The following is a 22,664-nucleotide window of genomic DNA, read 5'->3' on the forward strand; positions in this document are numbered from 1 at the left end:
ATCCATCCATGTTCTTCCGCTTATCCGAGGTCGGGTCGCGGGGGCAGCAGCCTAAGCAGGGAAGCCCAGACTTCCCTCTCTCCAGCCACTTTGTCCAGCTCTTCCCGGGGGATCCCGAGGCGTTCCCAGGCCAGCCGGGTCCTGGGTCTTCCTCGTGGCCTACTACCGGTCGGACGTGCCCTAAACACCTCCCTCGGGAGGCGTTCAGCTGGCATCCTGACCAGATGCCCGAACCACCTCATCTGGCTCCTCTCGATGTGGAGGACCAGCGGCTTTACTTTGAGCTCCCCCCGGATGGCAGAGCTTCTCACCCTTTCTTTAAGAGAGAGCCCCGCCGCCCGGCGGAGGAAACTCGTTTCGGCCGCTTGTACCCGTGATCTTGTCCTTTCAGTCATAACCCAAAGCTCATGACCATAGGTGAGGATGGGAACGTAGATCGACCGGTAAATTGAGAGCTTTGCCTTCCGGCTCAGCTCCTTCTTCACCACAACGGATCGATACAGCGTCCGCATTACTGAAGACGCCGCATCAATCCACCTGTCGATCTCACGATCCACTCTTCCCTCACTCGTGAACAAGACTCCGAGGTACTTGAACTCCTCCACTTGGGGCAGGGTCTCCTCCGCAACCCGGAGATGGCACTCCACCCTTTTCCGGGCGAGAACCATGGACTCGGACTTGGAGGTGCTGATTCTCATCCCAGTCTCTTCACACTCAGCTGCAAACCGATCCAGTGAGAGCTGAAGATCCTGGCCAGATGAAGCCATCAGGACCACATCACCTGCAAAAAGCAGAGACCTAATGCTGCAGCCACCAAACCAGATCCCCTCAACGCCTTGACTGCGCCTAGAAATTCTGTCCATAGGAGTTATGAACAGAATCGGTGACAAAGGGCAGCCTTGGCGGAGTCCAACCTTCGCTGGAAACGTGAGTTTGGTCCGGCAATGCGGACCAAACTCTGACACTGATCATTCAGAGAGCGGACCGCCACAATCAGACAGTCCGATACCCTATACTCTCTGAGCACTTCCCACAGGACTTCCCGAGGAACACGGTCGAATGCCTTCTCCAAGTCCACAAAGCACATGTAGACTGGTTGGGCAAACTCCCATGCACCCTCAAGGACCCTGCCGAGAGTATAGAGCCGGTCCACAGTTCCACGACCAGGACGGAAACCACACTGTTCCTCCTGAATCCGAGGTTCGACTATCCGGCGTAGCCTCCTCTCCAGTACACCTGAATAGACCTTACCGGGAACCCACGATAGTTAGAACACACCCTCCGGTTCCCCTTCTTAAAGAGAGGAACCACCACCCCGGTCTGCCAATCCAGAGGTACCGCCCCCGATGTCCACGCGATGCTGCAGAGTCTTGTCAACCAAGACAGCCCCACAGCATCCAGAGCCTTAAGGAACTCCGGGCGGATCTCATCTACCCACGGGGCCTTGCCACCAAGTAGCTTTTTAACTACCTCAGCAACCTCAGCCCCAGAAATAAGAGAGCCCACCACAGATTCCCCAAGCACTTCTTCCTCTTAGGAAGACGTGTTGGTGGGATTGAGGAGGTCTTCGAAATATTCCCTCCACCGATCCACAACATCCACAGTCGAGGTCAGCAGAACACCATCCTCACCATACACGGTGTTGATAGTGCACTGCTTCCCCTTCCTGAGGCGGCGGATGGTGGTCCAGAATCGCTTCGAAGCCATCCGGAAGTCGTTTTCCATGGCTTCCCCGAATCCCTCCCACGTACGAGTTTTTGCCTCCGCGACCGTTGAAGCCGCACACCGCTTGGCTTGTCGGTACCTGTCCGCTGCCTCAAGAGTCCTATGAGCCAAAAGAACCCGATAGGACTCCTTCTTCAGCTTGACGGCATCCCTCACCGCCGGTGTCCACCAACGGGTTCTAGGATTACCGCCACGACAGGCACCAACTACCTTGCGGCCACAGCTCCAATCAGCCGCCTCGAAAATAGAGGTGCGGAACATGGTCCACTCGGACTCAATGTCCAGCACCTCCCTCGTGACATGTTCAAAGTTCTTCCGGAGGTGGGAATTGAAACTCTCTCTGACAGGAGACTATGCCAGACGTTCCCAGCAAACCCTCACAATGCGTTTTGGCCTGCCAGGTCTGTCCGGCATCCTCCCCCACCATCGCAACCAACTCACCACCAGGTGGTGATCGGTAGAAAGCTCCGCCCCTCTCTTCACCCTTGTGTCCAAAACATGAGACACAACTACAAAGTCGATCATGGAACTGCGGCCAAGGCTGTCCTGGTGCCAAGTGCACATATGGACAATTTGTGACGGGCACAAAAGTCCAATAACATAACACATTTCGGGTTCAGATCCGGGTGGCCATTCTTCCCAATCACGCCTCTCCAGGTTTCACTGTCGTTGCCAATATGAGTGTTGAAGTCCCCCAGTAGAACAAGGGAATCACCCGGGGGAGCACTCTCAAGTATTCCCTCGAGTGAATCCAAAAAGGGTGGGTACTCTGAGCTGACGTTTGGCGCGTAAGCGCAAACCACAGTCAGGACCCGTCCCGCCACCCGAAGGCGGAGGGAAGCTACTTTCTCGTCCACTGGGTTGAACTCCAACGTGCAGGCTTAGAGCCGGGGGACAACAAGAATTGCCTCCCCAGCCCGTCGCCTCTCACTGCTGCCAACGCCAGAGTGGAAGAGAGTCCAGCCCCTCTCGAGAGAACTGGTTCCAAAGCCCTTGCTGTGCGTTGAAGTGAGTCCGACTATATCTAGCCGGAACTTCTCCACCTCGTGCACTTGCTCAGGCTCCTTCCCCCCCAGCGAGGTAACGTTGAACTGCTTTAGTAAGATGGCATAAAAGCCCAGCAGAAAAAAAGACAGTAGAGAGGAAATATAAAGTCAAAGTATAAAGTTTTCTCTGAGATTTTCGTCAAAACATTTCAAGTCTTTTCTCATACCAATCACAGACGTCCGGTTGGCGGCTTCACAATAACAACGCTACGCTGCACATCCGGTGTAACAAACTAAACAACGAAAAATTGTCTTACAATACCATCATGCTATTCTGTTATTCTGTGTTATTCTGTGATATTTCTACCTAAATAAATGTCTGCTGGCAGATTGAAATTAATTGTATTGTAATAGTGGCGGTAATATGACGGAGGAAGATTGTCTTTGAACAATCTTGTCTTCTTCTTTGCTACCACTGAGACTAGGTTTAATACTACAGGCATGCCTGCCATTGCCCTCTGCATTCCACATCGGGTAATTCCAATGCGTGAAGCTGCTATCTAAACATGGAAGTGTAGCTCCTCTCCTTTATATGCAGGTGCTCCTAAAGTAGGAATACAAATTCTGTTTTCCTACAAAATACAAACTCTGGCAAGACACCAACACAATGCAGGTATTTTTTTAAATTCTCTTTAAAAGCGTGTCTATATCCTTTTTGTGTTGAGCTGTTTCAAAAAGCACAATGTTTAAAAAAATATCATTAAAGCAAATGTATTGTCCAGTCGTGGTATTAAAAACTTAAAAATGATCTGTCCAGGTTACACTTTCTAATGACGAAAAATTATATCTTTCTGCGATAATTTTGAGTTAACTACGGTATGAACAAAATGCGATTAATCGCGATAGATATTTTAATCGTTTGACAGCCCTAAAAAAAAAAAATTTCACTGTTTGGTCACACAGTCATCCAATCCAATCCAATCTACTTTATTTATGTAGCACATTTAGACAACAAAAATGTTTCCAAAGTACTGCACAACAATATTAAAAACAGTGGAAGAGTGGCCGTGCGCGACCCGAGGGTCCCTGGTTCAATCCCCACCTAGTACCAACCTCGTCATGTCCGTTGTGTCCTGAGCAAGACACTTCACCCTTGCTCCTGATGGGTGCTGGTTAGCGCCTTGCATGGCAGCTCCCTCCATCAGTGTGTGAATGTGTGTGTGAATGGGTAAATGTGGAAGTAGTGTCAAAGCGCTTTGAGTACCTTGAAGGTAGAAAAGCGCTATACAAGTACAACCCATTTATCATTATTTATTATAATATTCAAATATTATCCTTGGCTCCACCAATGACTGAATAAAAACAATAAATAAATAAATATAAAACCAATATAAAAACAATATAAAAATAAATATGATAAAAAACGATTTTAAAGGGTAAAACCAATTCAAACAGTAAATAGAAATCTAAATTTATAAAAAACACAGAGGACAACAGAGGACAGAGGACCACACAACTCACGTAGTGTTAAAAGCCAAAGAATAAAAGTGGGTCTTAAGACGAGACTTAAAACACTGTGGGAGCAGTTTGAACATGGAGGGGCAGAGTGTTCCAGAGCTTAGGGCCGACCACAGAGAAGGCACCACGAGCTGGAGCTGGCTCTCGGACCTCATAAGACTATCTGTTTGGGCATCTCTCTGAAGTTTGCATGTTCTCCTCCATTATTGCGTGCAAGTTTCACTGGGCAGGAAAGTGGTCAGGGGCCGACAGGACCAAGACTGACCCCTGAGTCACATGTTATTGGCTGCACAGGGCGATGTTTTGGCTAGTTGTGAATATGTCAAAAATATGCATGTTAGATTAAATGGTGACTCTACATTGTCCATAGGTGTGAACATGAGTATGATTGATTGATTGATTGAAACTTGTATTAGTAGATTGCACAGAACAGTACATATTCTGTACAATTGACCACTAAATGGTAACACCCGAATAAGTTTTTCAACTTGTATAAGTCGGGGTCCACGTAAATCAATTCATTCACCGTGAATGGTTGTTTGTATATATGTGCCCTGTGATTGGTTGGCGACCACCAAAAATCAGCTGGGATAGGCTTCAGCTCACCGATGACTTTAATGAGGTAAAGAAAATGGATGAATAAACCATGTCATTGCTTGCTTATTTTTGTTATTCAGTTATGGTACATTCATGACAATTGGTATGCAGCTCACCTCTCACATTAGATGACTGAGTAGCTCAGGGACCATCACACCGTAACCATGGAGACAGCAGGGTCGGCCGTCATAACAGAGCTGAGTGGAAGTCAGCCACTCTACAGTTACATGCAAACTTCTTGCTATGAGGAGCTCAAATGGAACTGTTTATCTGGTCGCGCTTCAGTGAAGCCAGTCATTGCGTTAAAACCGGCGTGGGTGTGACCTGCGGGTCCAAACTGTCAATCTGGTTGCAGAAAACATTCCCCCAGAATGCATATGTACAACACACAACGAATCGCATTTCACTCCAGGGATGATCTCATCTTGTATCGTCAATTTTCATTGGCTGCTTGTTATGACAGCAAAGCGTATCCTCAACAAATCATAACATGTCACCGCATCCAACAGTGTCAGCATGTCGAGCGTGTACGCTGGCTGCTTGATGTAATTGGATGTGATCCTCTGTCATCACATTAACTTAAAGCCTCTGCCTTCCACTTTAACAACTTTAAAGACCAACTTAATGTCCACATTTCACCTAAAGTGTGCACAATCTGAATTTCAAACCTTTGCCTCTAGAAACACACACTTGCACAAGTAACCTCATCTGTGTTGAGACAGGTGTGTGTGTGCGCAGAGAGGTGAGAGTTCACATCTGGGTAGCAAAAGGAAACGACACACTTGTCAGGTGTCAACATTTTAATTAACGGCACAGTCAAGTTGAGATGTGCCTCATTTCTTGGAGTGCTTCTCTGGATATTCACCCCGGATTGCCCTCATTATCATCCTCATTGAGGTGCCCTCACCCTGTCCATTTAGTCAGAGTCAGACAACCCGCCATCAAACAAATGCACGCAGACCTAATTGTTGATGATCGTCATCATCCACTCGAGGGAAATGATCGGAGGCATCTTCACAACTAGCCAAAACATCGCCCTCTGAAGCCAATAACATCTCAGCAGTGCAGGAATGTGGCTCAGGGGTCAGTCTTGGTCCTGTCTGCTTCTATATGGAGTGTGCATGTCTTTTCTTTGGGGTTCTAGTGCATTATCATCACGTTCAGCACACAGAGTATTGCTTGAAGGCAACTGACTGATTTCACCATTGTAACTCTTTCAATAGATTTCTGCTGCTGAAAAGCAGATATCACGTGACGTGATTCTACGTGTAGATGATTTCTGTATCAGGTTTTAGACCTGCAGGTTGGATGTATTTGTGAAGTGAAGTAAAGTGAATTATATTTATATAGCACTTTTTCTCTAGTGACTCAAAGCGCTTTACATAGTGAAACCCAATATCTAAGTTACATTTAAACCAGTGTGGGTGGCACTGGGAGCAGGTGGGTAAAGTGTCTTGCCCAAGGACACAACGGCAGTGACTAGGATGGCAGAAGCGGGGATCGAACCTGCAACCCTCAAGTTGCTGGCACGGCCACTCTACCAACCGAGCTATATAATGTTGGTCATGTCTCTGTCTAAATGTGAAATGATGCAGCAGTCCATGACTGACAGCCTAATTTCAAAGCAATATTAGACACGCTTATGTAATGATGCTCTTGTAATTAATGAATGTATCAACTGAAGGCTGTCAGCGAAAGTTGGTTAAGATGATTTTAATGGTTATTTGTTTTCTTATTTACGTATGTGGTTGGTATTATGCATATTTATCAGCTTTTTTCTTTTAATGGAAGCGTTTGACATTAGTAAGCTAAAGATGCCAAGCTGACCACAAGAATCACCTGTCTGAGACAGAATTTCAAAATACAGTGGAAAGAAATAAACAACTTCCACCAATGCAGAAATAAAAGCCAAATAGTGGTAGACTTGTTATTAATAAAGATACAGTGTGACTGTTCCACATTATACCAAACAAAGTCCATAAAGACATATGTGCATGATCAATAGGGCTGCAGGATTTTGAGGGAAAAAAACTTAAATTTTAGTTTTAGATGAGATTAGATTTTTAGATTGTACTTGTTTGATTGCATAAAACTGATAAAATGATGAGTAAAGAAACTCATTTTACTTGTAGACTAGGGTTTGTGTGTACATCTTCCATGTTTGATTGCACAATCTTTGGCTGCTTGTCGTAGCATCATCATCGTCCAGGGCCACCAGTTGACCTCCTGCTGTCACGGGAGAATTTCCTTCAGCCGTTTTACACTGTCACCATTAAAACTTTTAGCAGACACTGTACAGTAATACTGCACAGTAATATAATGCAAGTTGTGTTTGTTATTCGTACACTGGCTGCAGTGCACACAAGCTTGCTGTTTCTTGTAACCACTTTTGGTTGGCCAGTAGGCCAACAACGTGAGACGTGAGACTCAGCCACTTGTTAGGTTAGGTTATTGTTGCAATTAAAACCCCTTGTCGATTTGATGTCGATTAATTTTGCCGCCCTAATGATCATGATGTAGAAGATGAGTCAGCTGTTTCTTTCTCAAGTTCAGCATCAGGGACCTCTTACCTAACAACATTGTCATGGATGAATGTCTTGGAGCGCACGCTCACTGTATTTTTTATTCCATTATTCATTATAGTGTCATTTCTTTAGAATGATCACAGATGAGAAAGAAAAAAAATGTCATAGTTATAAAAATAATGTAATTTCTTTGGGCCAACACACCACTAAAACTTGAGCCATGGATACCCAGTCAAAAGAGCGCTGCCATAATCTTAGCTGTGAGCTCGGCTTGTCAGGGGTCTAAAAATACACTCAGCTCTTCCTAAACAGGACCGCTCTTACCCTCGACAGCTCGACCTCAGCCAAGCCACATTCTACACTCCCCCGCATGTCTTCCCGCCCCTCCCACATGAACCACAGCTCCGCCACAATTGTAAACCCCCCACAATTCCTCTGTCAATCATGCGGTCCCGCGCTGAGAATCTCTAAGCAGTGAAGCACCAGGCACCTGACTAAATAAGCCCATAAAGTGTCAAACTGAGAGCGGGTTGAGTTCGGAAGTATGTTTGTTCTCTCCTACCCCAGCAGAGCTGTCTTAGGGTTGCCCCCACATTGTTGTTGCTCCTGGGTGCAGCACGGTGTCATTAATATTAGACGAGTGCACACTGATGACACAAGGCTTAATCACAGCCAGCAGGCTAGCCAACAAGCCTCCTGTGTGGCTGCACACATCTGGTCCGAGGTGCTGTGAACTTTACATCTCTTAATATTGCACAGCTTATTGGATTCCACATGTAAATATAATATGGTTTGATGAATGAGTTCATAAGCGCCGGTGTCCAACATTAGTCATGTGCCTTCGTTTAGTGCAATCCTAACCCCACTTCCTGTTTCTTGTATTGTTTTCTCTTTGTTTTCATTAACATTGTTAGACAGGCTGAATTATTGCCAATATAAGAAACATGGAAAAGTGTTGTTTAAATTGTGCAGGCTGGTGTGTGTCACTGGGAGAGCTACACATGACAAGACGGATATTGTCCAAGTGGACGTGGATCAGAGCGGGACAGGGACGTCAAAGGAGAGCTTTTCATATTTAGTAAGTATTCCCTCGTCTGATCTTTGCTCTCCTCTCGCCCCTTTGCATTATTCTCATCTCTCTTGTTTCCCGCTCCCCGCCGAGAGAAACGTCCCCAGCGAGTCAGCTGAGTGTTAACAGATGCGGTTTATGGCTCAGAAGAATGCAAGTGTGTGGGAATCTTCAAACGTTTATCTGAGCAGCAACTAAGCACCATTGTCATTCTGCACTGGCTGCCAGTAAAAACAAATAATGTCCGCCGGCTGTGCTCAGCGGTCAAAGCGAGCACGCCAGCATTGTGTTAATTGACCTCTACCCACGCTGGCTCCCATCAGTACAGGAGTTTTCAGGAGTGGAAATACCCATAAAGACCCCTCGGGTCTTCTTATTTTAATATTCAGTCACGCTGAAGAAGTCCATCATTGGAGCAAGCTCTAGGTACGACAAGTTTTAGATAAATGACCCCGCTCTAGATTTTACTTGATACATCAAACATTAAACCTTTTTCGGCTTTGAAAGATTTTGACTGCCAGAGAGTGGAAGAAAGGGGAAATAGTTTAGGAGACAGGATATTTGCCTCTATCTCCTTCCTCAATCCTCAGGACGGAAACATCTGCCTCCTTGCACCCGCTCAGGCGCCCAAAGATACAATAGGTCTCCTCCATGAGCACGCTTAGGAAGTGAATCCTGTCAGTGAGCATGAGAGCTTTCCCCCGGAGGCGAGGTTCATATAGGGGGTAGAGGGTTCGGACGAAGCCGGAATGCTGATGCTGATGCTGGATAGCTGCAGAGCTGGATATTCATCTTCACCTCACAACTTGTGTGTGTGTGTATACACGTTGTTTGTGTGTGTGTGTGTCTGTGTGTGAAAACAAGCTTCAAGTTTCTTTTTCACATATTCACTTGTTGTTAAAGTCAGCAGTAAGCCAATATGACAAAACAAGATATTGAGGAAAACTTCTATTTTGGGTCAGCTTCATGAGCCACCAGCACAATTTAAGTTGTTCTGTCTCTCGAGCTTGAGAGAAGAGAAACTGTTGAAAACATATCCTATGTATTTATGTGTCATGGCTTCTATACAGCCATTCGCCTCCTGTTTGTTACTTTGGACTTCCCTCCACAGGGTAACAATAAAAGCGGATAGACGTTAAAGCCCACAACACATGTTGCACCCATAACTCCTAATTGTGTATTTGTTGACCCCTGTCAATGGTTCTCAAACTTTTTTCACCAAACACTTGGCTGTCCAACTACCACCATAATGACCAACATTAAAATACAGTAGCATAGTAGGACTACATTGTCATTAAAAATAAGGCAGAGGTTTTATTCAACAAGTGTGGTTAATATTTTTGGACACTAGAACATTACGCATAGTTTGAACAGTAACACTGTGTTTGAAATTAGGAAAATAGAACACTGTTCTTTAATCAAGTGATTCTTTGGCGTACCACTAGTTGGAGCCCTAGTTTGATAATCATTGACCTATGTTTACTAACAAGTGACAAGCTTTTAAGGCCGTCACTGGTATGGAGCTTTTCAATTAGTCTCCAAGTATTTGGCCTAAGAAAAAGAGGGTGTCACATTATGGACCGGAAAATACGTTATGGAGCAAATTGTGGTTGCTGGACAGATAGCGGTGTTTGTGGTAGCCTTGAGCAAGGCACATCCACCTTTCTGGATACACTTCCTTGTGTGCTGCCTCCTTGCACCACATTCCGTTTTTATACAGCGGAACCTCGATTTACCAACGGAATTGGTTCTTGAACATGGTTCGTAAACTGAAAAGTTAATATAGTGAGCAGGGTTCCCTATAAGAATCAATGTAAACAAGAATAATTGGTTCTAGCCTTAACAAAAGTCCCTATTTTAGTTGAAAACCACACACTTTGAAGACATTATAATGCGTATATATGTATACTGTGTATATATATATATATATATATATATATATATATATATATATATATATATATATATATATATATATATATGTATATATGTATACTGTATATATATATATATATATATATATATATATATATATATATATATATATATATATATATATATATATATATATATAAAACACCAACATAACAAAGGGATAAAGGCTCAATATCTTTTTTATCCACACAACACAACATTACAGCAACCTTAAATGTCAACACGCACACAAGTCTTGATGATGCGCTCCAAAACGTTTACCACCATGTGGCTACAATAAAAAACAAAACAAGGAAAATAATTTTACCTTATTTTTGGCATTGTTGAACACTCTGGGAGTTTCATATTAATAAACGAGCAGTAGTTTCACGTAGTCATCGCTAGCGTTATCACAAACTAGCAGTGTGTGGCAATCCTTCATCGACTTATTTCCCAGTAGTCCTTTCTCTTTTGCTGTAATAAAGGTCCGGTGTGTCATCTTTTTCCGTCTCATCACAGATAAAGACTTGCTGCAGATCCCCTTTAGCTGATAAAGTCCTTGAACTAAAAGTGCCGCAAGCTGGAGGCTAACTGGCCAAAACACAGTTGTCTAGCAACTTGAAACTATACAGTGAGACTGTGAGAGTTTGGACGCATTTAAAGCGTTTGTGATCACACAAAGTGATCTCTTAGACATGCTCACACAACTCTGACCGGCGCAAGGTACGACAATTGTGGAAATAAACACGTCAGAAGTGCCACTCGCTGTCGAATATCTTTGAAATGGCCGCACCTGTGTGTACAGGATATATAAACAGGATATGACATAGGGGGCCGCACTTCTTTAAAATGGCAATGCCCGCGTGTACAGAAAGTGATGTCATCAAAACAGCAGCCCCCGATGGCTTCCAGCGACATGCAAAATTAATGAATGAAGTGTTCGTACGCCGAGACATGGTTCGCTCACAGAGGCATATTTGGCGCGATGTAAAGGTTCGTAAACCGAAAAGGACGCAAATACAGGCATTCGTATATCAGGTTTCCGCTGTATGTGACAGTAAATGTTCTTCCTCTTCCTTACATCCAGGTCCCAAAGATGCTCTCCATGCACCCGAAAAAAGGCTCTCGTGCCGGGGGAACCCGAGTGACTATCAATGGGGAACACCTGGGCATCGGTTCTCAGGTTCGAGTGACGGTCAACAACACGCAGGAATGCACCATCACAGAGTGAGTAGTGGTTTTACACTAATCACCAAGAGCCCTATTCTCCCATGTGCTTACCTGTAAGCGAAAAAATGTGCGCAACTTTGCGGATTCTGGCCGTGTTACTTTTTGCAAATATTAGCTCATTTGTAATTTGATGCCTGCATCATGTTTCAAAAAAGCTGGCACAAGTGGCAAAAAAGACTGAGAAAGTTGAGGAATGCTCATCAAACACTTATTTGGAACATTCCACAGGTGAACAGGCTAATTGGGAACAGGTGGGTGCCATGATTGGGTATAAAAGCAGCTTCCATGAAATGCTCAGTCATTCACAAACAAGGATGGGGCAAGGGTCACCACTTTGTCAACAAATGCCTGAGCAAATTGTTTAGGAACAACATTTCTCAACCAGCTATTGCAAGGAATTTAGGGATTTCACCATCTACGGTCCGTAATATCATCAAAAGGTTCAGAGAATCTAAAGAACTCACTGCACGTAAGCAGCAAGACTGAAAACCAACATTGAATGCCCGTCACCTTCGATTTCTCAGGCGGTACTGCATCAAAAACTGACATCAGTTTGTAAAGGATATCACCACATGGGCTCAGGAACACTTCAGAAAACCACTGTCAGTAACTACAGTTTGTCGCTACATCTGTAAGTGCAAGTTAAAACTGTACTCTGCAAAGCGAAAGCCATTTATCAACAACACCCAGAAACCCTGCCGGCTTCGCTGGGCCCGAGCTCATGAGATGGAAGTGTAAAAGTGTAAAAGTGTTAAAAAATTTGGGGGGGGAACTGTGGACGTCGTGTCCTCCGGACCAAAGAGGAAAAGAACCATCCGGACTGTTATAGGCGCAAAGTTCAAAGTGCCCAAGGCATGGGTAACTTAGACATCTGTGAAGGCACCATTGATGCTTAAAGGTACATACAGGTTTTGGAGCAACATACTTTATGTTGCCATCCCAGCAACGTTATCATGGACGCCCCTGCTTATTTCAGCAAGACAATGCCAAGCCACATCTTACAACAGTAAAAGAGTGCGGGTACTAGACTGGCCAGCCTGTAGTCCAGACCTGAAAATGTGTGGCACAATATGAAGCATAAAATACCACAAAGGAGACCCCGGACTGTTGAACAACTTTAGCTGTACATCAAGCAAGAATGGTAAAGAATTCCACCTGAAAAGCTTCAAAAATCTGTCTCCTCAGTTCTCAAATGTGTTGTTAAAAGGAAAGGCCATGTAACACAGTGGTAAAAATGCCCCTGTGCCAACTTTTTTGCAATTCATTTGAGATGCCTGGAAAACGTCCATTGAAATGAGGATAAAAGGAACATAATGCCACTCTGAATTAACTATCAAGTAGTTCCTGAGTGGAAGAGAAGGAAAGTGTGACCACAGCGGAAGGTGTCCTCGTATGTCGGCCATGTTTGGACATCATGCTGGACTTTCAATGCATATAACGATGTTGGCTGGTGAGACCAACATTGAACTGTTTGACTATTTAATAGCAAACACATATGTAATGTAGCGTCTATCAATTGATAATATATATATATTTTTTTGACAGTTATTGTCACACTCCCTCTCGCAAGCACTCGCACACAAAAACACACACACAAACACATTAGCTCATCCTGATGCGTCACGGCTTCACAATCATTTGTACTCAACATAACTTTAAACCATGGGTCCCAAACTACGGCCCGCGGGCCAGATCCGGCCCCCAGCATCCAAAATCCGGCCCACAGGAAGTCCCAAATTGATTTTTTTTTTTTTTTTATTGATTTTTTTTATTTTTTATAAATCTTTCCTTTCTAATTCGTTTTCTATTGCTTGTTACTCTTGGTGTCTCCTAGCCGCTCAGGCAAATCATATTGTCTAAAAATTAATTTTCCAATCGATAACGTGACAATGTTAAATGTTGATGAACATCAATGTTAATTGATGTTAAATGACAAAACGGATTATAAAGACAATGTATATATGTATATATGTATATATATATATATATATATATATATACCCATCCTCACCTATGGTCATTAGCTTTGGGTTATGACCGAAAGGACAAGATCACGGGTACAAGCGGCCGAAATGAGTTTCCTTCGCCGGGTGGCGGGGCTCTCCCTTAGAGATAGGGTGAGAAGCTCTGCCATCCGGGGGGAGCTCAAAGTAAAGCCGCTGCTCCTCCACATCGAGAGGAGCCAGATGAGGTGGTTCGGGCATCTGGTCAGGATGCCACCCGAGCGCCTCCCTAGGGAGGTGTTTAGGGCACGTCCGACTGGTAGGAGGCCGCGGGGAAGACCCAGGACACGTTGGGAAGACTATGTCTCCCGGCTGGCCTGGGAACGCCTCGGGGTCCCACGGGAAGAGCTGGACGAAGTGGCTGGGGAGAGGGAAGTCTGGGCTTCCCTGCTTAGGCTGCTGCCCCCGCGACCCGACCTCGGATAAGCGGAAGAAGATGGATGGATGGATGGATATATATATATATATATATATATATATATATATATATATATATATATATATATATACAGCCTGGCCCCCGGCCAAATTTTTTTAACCTAACGCGGCCCCCGAATCAAAAAGTTTGGGGACCCCTGCTTTAAACATCACACAAACGATCAGGGTAGTTATAATAACAAGTGAAACAAAAACTTTCATCTACAGATTAATATTCACATCCAGTCAGGAATAAGAACATGTTGTAGTATGCGTACGCAACCTACATCGACACATATAAATAAATAAATGATAAATGGGTTATACTTGTATAGCGCTTTTCTACCTTCAAGGTACTCAAAGCGCTTTGACAGTATTTTCACAATCACCCATTCACACACACATTCACACACTGATGGCGGGAGCTGCCATGCAAGGCGCTAACCAGCAGCCATCAGGAGCAAGGGGTGAAGTGTCTTGCCCAAGGACACAACGGACGGTAGAAGGTGGGGATTGAACCCCAGTAACCAGCAACACTCCGATTGCTGGCACGGCCACTCTACCAACTTCGCCACGCCGTCCCTATACGACATCTAGTGCTGCCTGGTTGATACAGCTTTTTCAAATTTAAAGTGTTATCTTTTCCACATATTTCAATGATATTCACAAGTTTTAGTAAAACTCCCTGTTGCATGATTTTCACACATCCAAAGAAAACTTTGTGGCAAAATCGTCCTCATTATTAATGAGGCTACTACCTTTATTCTTGACTTAAACACAAGGGCGCCACTTACACGGGGAGGGCAGGGCAAGGATTGGAGAATATGAATAAAAGAAACGTGTGTAACTTCAAGCGCGTAAAAAACACTTAAATGCAAACGGAAGAATAGGGCCCAAAATGCTTCAGTCCTCATGAGTCATTATTTAAAGATACTGGAATTTGTCTTTATTTTACCTCATGTATCAAACCACTTTTTGGAAAACTTAGTAAGTCAGAATTTCAACCCAGATAACGGTTTGACTTTTTTCTACATACAAAATTGTGTTATCATTATATTATATTTGTATCAGCATGTCATCATAATGTTTTGGCTGGGAAAGGTATGTTAGGGACTATATTCATAACAGTGTTTGCAAATAAAGACTTTAAAAATGGTGTTTCTTAAAACCATAAATATGGAATAGATGTTCTGATGGACACATTTATAAAACTAATGAATCCAATTTATGAGGGATGGATCCGTGTTTAAGTCTCCCTGCCCCTCTTTTAGACAAACTGATGACACCATTGAGTGCACCATGCCTCCAGCTCTTCAGGCAACCAGTGAGTCAGTGGTGGTGTGTGTGGAATTTGAGAACGTCGCCTGTCACAGTGAGGAACTGAGCACCACATACCTGTATGAGAAGAACCCCACTATCAGCTTCATCAAGCCAGATAAGAGTTTCCTCAGGTTGGTGAAACATCTCATCCCGCTTGATTACCAGTTCTCACTCCCTCCTGTTGCAGTGTTTTCCCACTCGCATAGTCTGTGTCAGAGCAGCTGTTCTCAGTGGCATGTTCCGTATGTGTGGTTGTCTATTTATTTCTTAGTAATTGCATAACAGTATGTCACATTTTTGTTATGTATCCTGAATGTGATTTGCTCTGCTGTGTGTGTTGCAGTGGTGGCAGGACCATCACAGTGGTAGGTCAGGGCTTTGACCTGGTGCAGAGTGTCACCATGCAGGTGCTGGGAATTGGACAAACTGTGAGTCACCAGCCACACCATATGAAAACATGATTTCAACATCCCCTCATACGTGTTCATCTTCTTCTTTTTTCCAGCAATGTGCTGTTCTTTCACCCTCCATGATCACATGTCCGTCCCCGTCTTCCAGTCTGTCCCAGCAGACCTCGATACAGTTCTACTTGAACGGCGTTCTCTACACAGAAGACCGCCTCTCCTCCTCTGATAATGAGATGGATGAGGAGGAGGGTGAGCTGCATAAAGGTCACTTCCAGTTGGAATATGTGGAGGACCCTCAGTTCTTCACCGCCAACAAGGAGAAACTGATTAAACATCACCCAGGAGAGCAACTGACACTCATCATCAATGTGAGTCAAATTAGTGTTTCACTGGCATGCTGCTTGCTGAGCAGTAAGCAAATCATCACCCTTCATTGCAAGCTCATATTCATACATCATTTATTTCCATGACACCAAGAAAAGTACAACTCCAAAGTTGTATTTTCCAGTTTATGTTGATATAAAGAAAATATCAAATGATAACTGCCCTAGTGTGAGCTAATCATATATTTACTCATCAATTCAGTTTAAAATGAACTCTAGTCAGTTTGCTCTGCTAGTAGGCTACGTTCTGTTCAGTCAAGTGTGAATGCAGTCCACTGAAACCAGGACTGGACAGGTGGAAGCATAAATACATTAGTTACACATACCTGGATCTTTTCAACTAAGGGTTTGTGTTGCTTCGGTTATGCCATCAGAAACGCAGTCCCCTTGCTGCAAATCTATGGGAAACTTTTTGGGAAATCTTCATTCAATTGCCATCCTCTTCATTACATCTCAGCTGGTAAAACTGTAGCATTGAAAACAAAAAGTTTTAAAAGCGACCCATTATGCAAAATCAACTTTTTTTAACCTTTTTGTGTATTTGGGATGTGCATAAGTCCTGAAAATATGAAATCAAACCATGAAGGCATTGCGCAGATATTAATAATACAATCTTGTCTTCCTTTATACTTCCTCCGAACAAGCTGTTTGGAACATCTTGTGACGTTTTCCCAACATGGGACGTCAGCGGATATCTCCATATATGGTAGAAGCTTACCCAAAGAGCTTTGCGCGAGTCCACTATTGTAGTCCGACCTTGTAGTCGATAAGATCTTCATTTTTCTCTATCTTCTTACTGTGGGGCAGACTGGCTCATACATGCACATACATCATCCTGCCATTTCTAATAGATAATAGACTCCATACGGAAGCACTAAAAACTGCAACATGGATGACGTGGAGAAGACGCAGTCTAAGTGAAGCCACGTAAATAAGACCGCCCACAAAACAGCACATCCTGAAGAGAAGGTCAGAAAGTGGCTTCAAAACGGTCTGTAAAACATAATCTATGCAAAATTTTGACCAAAGAACCACCATTAAATGTTACAAATGTACAAATAAGCTTTTTACATGTAGAAAACAAATTATAATATGATCCCTTTATGTATTTTTGCTGCTGAAATTGAATTTGGCAGTCATTCCCCATAATATTAATTGGCTTTTGAGTAACTGTAACTAACTGTATTTTAATCCCCCCTTTCCATCGCTAGACTCAATATGCCACTCCGTTTTAGAATGACATCATCTAAAGATGTCACATAGTTTAACATGTTTTGCATGTTTTTTTTGTTGTTGTTTCTTAAACAGATATGGTTAACATTATGAGCACAAAAAAAATATAAACTAATCGCAAGACAATGCCAAGCTGCGTGTTACATCAACGTGGCTTCATAGTAAAAGAGTGCGGGTACTTGACTGGCCAGCCTGCAGTCCAGACCTGTCTCCCATTGAGACCTGCTTTTCCATAACCTATTCCACAGGCACCATAGCCTGTGTTTCCTCATGCTCTTTCACCGTCTTGAAGAGAACATCAGTAGAAGAGGACGCAAAATACAATACTAGCAACTTACCTTATTTTTCTCTCGTTTTTGAGCACCTGGTCTGCTCTTCAGCAGGTTCAAACGTAGTCTTTTTCCCTGAAGGGACGGCGTGGCGCAGTGGAAGAATGGCCGTGCGCGACACGAGGGTCCCTGGTTCAATCCCCACCTAGTACCAACCTCGTCATGTCTGTTGTGTCCTGAGCAAGACACTTCACCCTTGCTCCTGATGGGTGCTGGTTAGCGCCTTGCATGGCAGCTCCCTCCATCAGTGTGTGAATGTGTGTGTGAATGGGTAAATGTGGAAGTAGTGTCAAAGCGCTTTGAGTACCTTGAAGGTAGAAAAGCGCTATACAAGTACAACCCATTTATCATTTATTATAAGGGTGCTCCTCATTTTCAGGATCTCATTTGGCTTAAGTCTTTTACATTTTTTCCATCCAAACGCCGACCAAATCCCTTCTTCTTCGAAGTCAGAATCATTCAAATTATCACTGCAAATTACACTCCTCTCGCTTGGTCCATCCAATTTTGCATGAGTGTATTTGATTGGAGAGGTGCTTACTTTCCTCATATTCCCATCATTGGAAATGTATTTTTTCTTCAACCTGCAACAACGCATCTGGCAGACATTTAGAAAATTCCTTCCAATTCTGTTTAAAAATGTCATAATTGGGGATGATGCTACAAAAACACATACTACACAATATGAAATTGCCCCCAGTCTTCTGCAGGTGACGTCAGCAAGCTGATGCAGGCCAACAGTGGGCGTTTCAAAATGTGCTAAAACTCTTTAGAAAACAAGCCTAAAATCACTACTGTGTCTATTGTGGGGAGAAATGTACCTGTCGATACCATTTTTAGATACCAGAACTATAGAATGAGTGGCAATGTTGTCAGCATTAGAGAGGCCCTCTAATGTATGTGATCATGTTGTTTTGGAGGCGTGGCTTTCCTCGCATACATTGTTCAATCGATGCTCGACTTCATTCGTATGCTTTACTGAGCATTTTTTTGCGCTGATAAAAATACAAATGTGAGTGCTATACCTCAACTACTACTGGAAGTGTGAACGCGCCCTGAATTGCAGGAAAGTGATTTGATATTGTTGCACTCAAGGAAGTGTTTAGATACTTTGTCAAAATCAATAAATACATGAAATTATCTGTCAAAAAGGTTTACGTTAATCTGGAAGAAAATCTTGGGTTGACGGTCAGAAAGTGCCACTTACCACATTCAGAAACAGAAAAATAGGAAAATATTAATGTATGGTTGAAGTTAGAAGAAAGTAGGAAATAACTAAAGAGGGGACAAAGCTAGTTATAATAAACATGCACTGAAGTGAGTGAAAATGTATCCTGTTTATTATTTGTCTGCAAAGGAAGCTCAGCTGGAAACCTGGCTGCTTCCACTGCAGGGCTTCTTGTTCCTGTATGCATATTCACATGAACCAGCGGCAGTAAAACACATTAAAGGACGCGTCCTCTGAGACATGTTGGTATCTGCAGTGAGATGGCGGTAGGGCGATGGGAGAAGGAGGGTACGTGGGGCAGCTCAGTAGGGCATCCCGCGTTCCTGCGTTGTTGTGGTTAATGCAGGCACCTGTCTACACAGATCAGTCAACCCAGAAGGCTGCCCGATGCAACCCTGTGTGTGACATTGTGATATGCTCACTGCAGCGTCTTATGATGATGCTGCCTTCTCTTTACATGTTTGTATCAGGATGAGGCCTCAGCAGGAAACTACCTGCCTGAATGGAAAACTCTTGTTTCCTGTTTTTTAAAGGGGAACATTATCACCAGACCTATGTAAGCGTCAATATATACCTTGATGTTGCAGAAAAAAGACCATATATTTTTTTAACCGATTTCCGAACTCTAAATGGGTGAATTTTGGCGAATTAAACGCCTTTCTAATATTCGCTCTCGGAGCGATGACATCACAATGTGACGTCGCATCGGGAAGCAATTCGCCATTTTCTCAAACACCGAGTCAAATCAGCTCTGTTATTTTCCGTTTTTTCGACTGTTTTCCGATTCAAGTTGCACCAGTGGCCCAAAGATGCGAAAGTGGCAAGAAATTGGACGTTTGTTCCGCACACTTTACCGACGAAAGCTATGCTACGACAGAGATGGCAAGAATGTGTGGATATTCTGCGACACTCAAAGCAGATGCATTTTAAACGATAAAGTCAAAGAAATCTGCCGCCAGACCCCCATTGAATCTGCCGGAATGTGTGAGCAATTCAGGGACAAAGGACCTCGGTAGCACGGCAAGCAATGGCGGAAGTTTGTTCGCGCAGACGAGCGAGCTAAACCCCCTGGATGTTTTGGCTCACACCGTCCCGAAGATGATCAAGAGAAGAATATCGATCCTAGCTTCCCTGGCCTGCTGACATGAGGGTATGTCTACAGAATATATTAATTGATGAAAATTGGGCTGTCTGCACTCTCAAAGTGCATGTTGTTGCCAAATGTATTTCATATGCTGTAAACCTAGTTCATAGTTGTTAGTTTCCTTTAATGCCAAACAAACACATACCAATCGTTGGTTAGAAGGCGATCGCCGAATTCGTCCTCGCTTTCTCCCGTGTCGCTGGCTGTCGTGTCGTTTTCGTCGGTTTCGCTTGCATACGGTTCAAACCGATATGGCTCAATAGCTTTAGTTTCTTCTTCAATTTCGTTTTCGCTACCTGCCTCCACACTACAACCATCCGTTTCAATACATGCGTAATCTGTTGAATCGCTTAAGCCGCTGAAATCCGAGTCTGAATCCGAGCTAATGTCGCTATAGCTTGCTGTTCTTTCCGCCATGTTTGTTTGTGTTGGCTTCACTATGTGACGTCACAGGAAAATGGACGGGTGGTTAAAATCAGGCACTTTGAAACTTTTTTTAGGGATATTGCGTGATGGGTAAAATTTTGAAAAAAACTTCGAAAAATATAATAAGCCACTGGGAACTGATTTTTAATGGTTTTAAATATTCTGAAATTGTGATAATGTTCCCCTTTAAGGCTTTGAAATCCACCGGTGGCTGACTTGTAGGCAGTAGCATGATAGAGAGAAAGAGAGAGTGTTTTGATTATTAAGAACGTTTTGTCAACCACCACTACTAATAAGGAGGTAAGATTGAATTTCAGTTGGTTTTGTTTTTGGATTATTTAGTTTGATTTTTAGTGTTAAATATGGGGTATTTAACAAGATGCTTAAAATTATATTTGGTACGATAACGTAATGCTCTTTGTGTCAGCATTTTTGTGTGTGTTCGGAAGCATTTGTTGACAGAGACCTGGGAGGTGGCATCCTGCTCTGGAGACAGGACAGGGCCCTGAGGGTGTAATCAAAGCAAGGAAACACAGTCGGGATAAACACACACATACACACACTTCCTCACTTGTCGTGCCTTTTTATGGAAAAAAAAAAGGGAAATTGCAATTCCATCCAAATTGGCTCTTATTTTTGTTATTTTGGCCTTCTTCCCTGTTGGTAATCCCAACGTGTTGGTCGCCAAGTTAATTGCTGAGAAATGTGGAATAAAAAGAAATGGCTAGAAACACAAACAGTAACACAATCAAAGCCTCACGTCAGCCACTTGGCTGCGGAGAAAGCAAACAGTGAAATACAATTTGATTTTCACTTCATTATCAGATTGTTGAACAAAAGAAAAAAAACATATAAGACTTGAAGTGTCTGCAAGGCTTCATTTTACATTTAGCACTTTTTACACAAAGGAATGCTGAAGCTTGTTTAAATGGAACTTTGAGGGAGCGATGAACAAAAAACGTTTTGCAATCTGTTCATGCAAGCCTAAGGGACTGTGATGGCAGAAGAAAACTATCATTATATCCTTCTTGTTGTGGATTTTATTCCCAATATTGTGATTTACACCCTGTCAGTTTGTGAATATCGTCTTGCTCCAGGATTGGACTGATGTTTTTCCCAGATTGTCCTTGATCCCCTAAAATAAGCTCCAGCTAAAGTTAAAACTGACAAGGGTTTTCAGTCAGAAGTTGTTAGGTATTATTACACTTTTAGACTCACTGTGGAATTTGCACCATTGTTATCTTTAGCACTAATCGTTCAATCGACTATTGCACCAAACTACCTACTTTGTCTCAGTTATTTTGAAATAAATCCACCCTGAGAGACATGCTTCTCAGCGTTAAGGAAATTCAGATGAGGAACAGCTCTATTATTAACAGGATTACACAAAAACTTGAAGCTCTTATAGACCCACTATCTCTGATAGATTATGTGCTCAACCAAAGACCCTTTTGCACCACATGTGCATGAACCTTTAGATTTTGGTAAGAATAGTTCCTGGAACAAAAAGGTTCCTGTGGCCTACTGGGATCTATACGTGTACCAGTATTGTTTGGTATTGGTTCCTGATTGGGTCGGTCTAGGAAGACCATTAAGATTCTGAACTAATGATACTGCTATCAGTATTTTTTTTATCCAGCTGACCATCGTAATTGGGACACGCTGCCACTTTCAGTTCAAGTGTTGTCGACAACACCACACAAAAGTTTGTAAAACTACAATGTTTCCTCCTAGTTCCCAAAGTCATGGACGCTAGTAAGCGTTAGTGTCAGTTTGAAGTGAACGCCTCTTCATCATCCAGTAATTCAAAGGCAAATATTAATCCACTCAATAAAGTAAACATTTTAAATAATCACTGGGTCTTTTTATTTATATAGTACACACACGACACAGACACGTATACGTCGGTAGCTGTCAATGCTGCCATCCGGTCCGTCACTCAAATAGGTCTGTGTGCAACACAAACATGAATAACACATTTTTTTGTACACCCACCTAAATGCTAATTGATTGTATTGATTTATACTATATATTTGCTACATTATATCACGTTAAATGTTTGTGAATAAACATGAATACAATAAATTAGCATTTACTTTACTATTTAATTACTGTTATTTTAAATATTATTATAGGGAGAAGCGGTAGAAATGGATGAATGGATATACTGAGAGTAATTATAATGAATAGAACCACAGTGATGGATCTGT

At 43.1% G+C, this 22,664-nt stretch overlaps 1 protein-coding gene across 1 annotated transcript in view; it reads left to right on the plus strand.

Moving 5' to 3' along the window:
• The window catches only part of plxnd1 (plexin D1), a 166,851-nt gene that overhangs the window by 87,475 nt on the left and 56,712 nt on the right, over nt 1-22,664 (plus strand). The window contains exons 14-18 of the mRNA XM_061982171.1: nt 8,324-8,429; nt 11,422-11,561; nt 15,256-15,435; nt 15,648-15,732; nt 15,810-16,079. Of these exons, the coding sequence (XP_061838155.1) occupies nt 8,324-8,429; nt 11,422-11,561; nt 15,256-15,435; nt 15,648-15,732; nt 15,810-16,079 (781 nt within the window). The remainder of the gene's footprint in view (nt 1-8,323; nt 8,430-11,421; nt 11,562-15,255; nt 15,436-15,647; nt 15,733-15,809; nt 16,080-22,664) is intronic.

This window comes from Nerophis lumbriciformis, linkage group LG01 (assembly GCF_033978685.3).
Source record: "Nerophis lumbriciformis linkage group LG01, RoL_Nlum_v2.1, whole genome shotgun sequence".
NCBI classification, from domain to species: Eukaryota; Metazoa; Chordata; class Actinopteri; order Syngnathiformes; family Syngnathidae; genus Nerophis; species Nerophis lumbriciformis.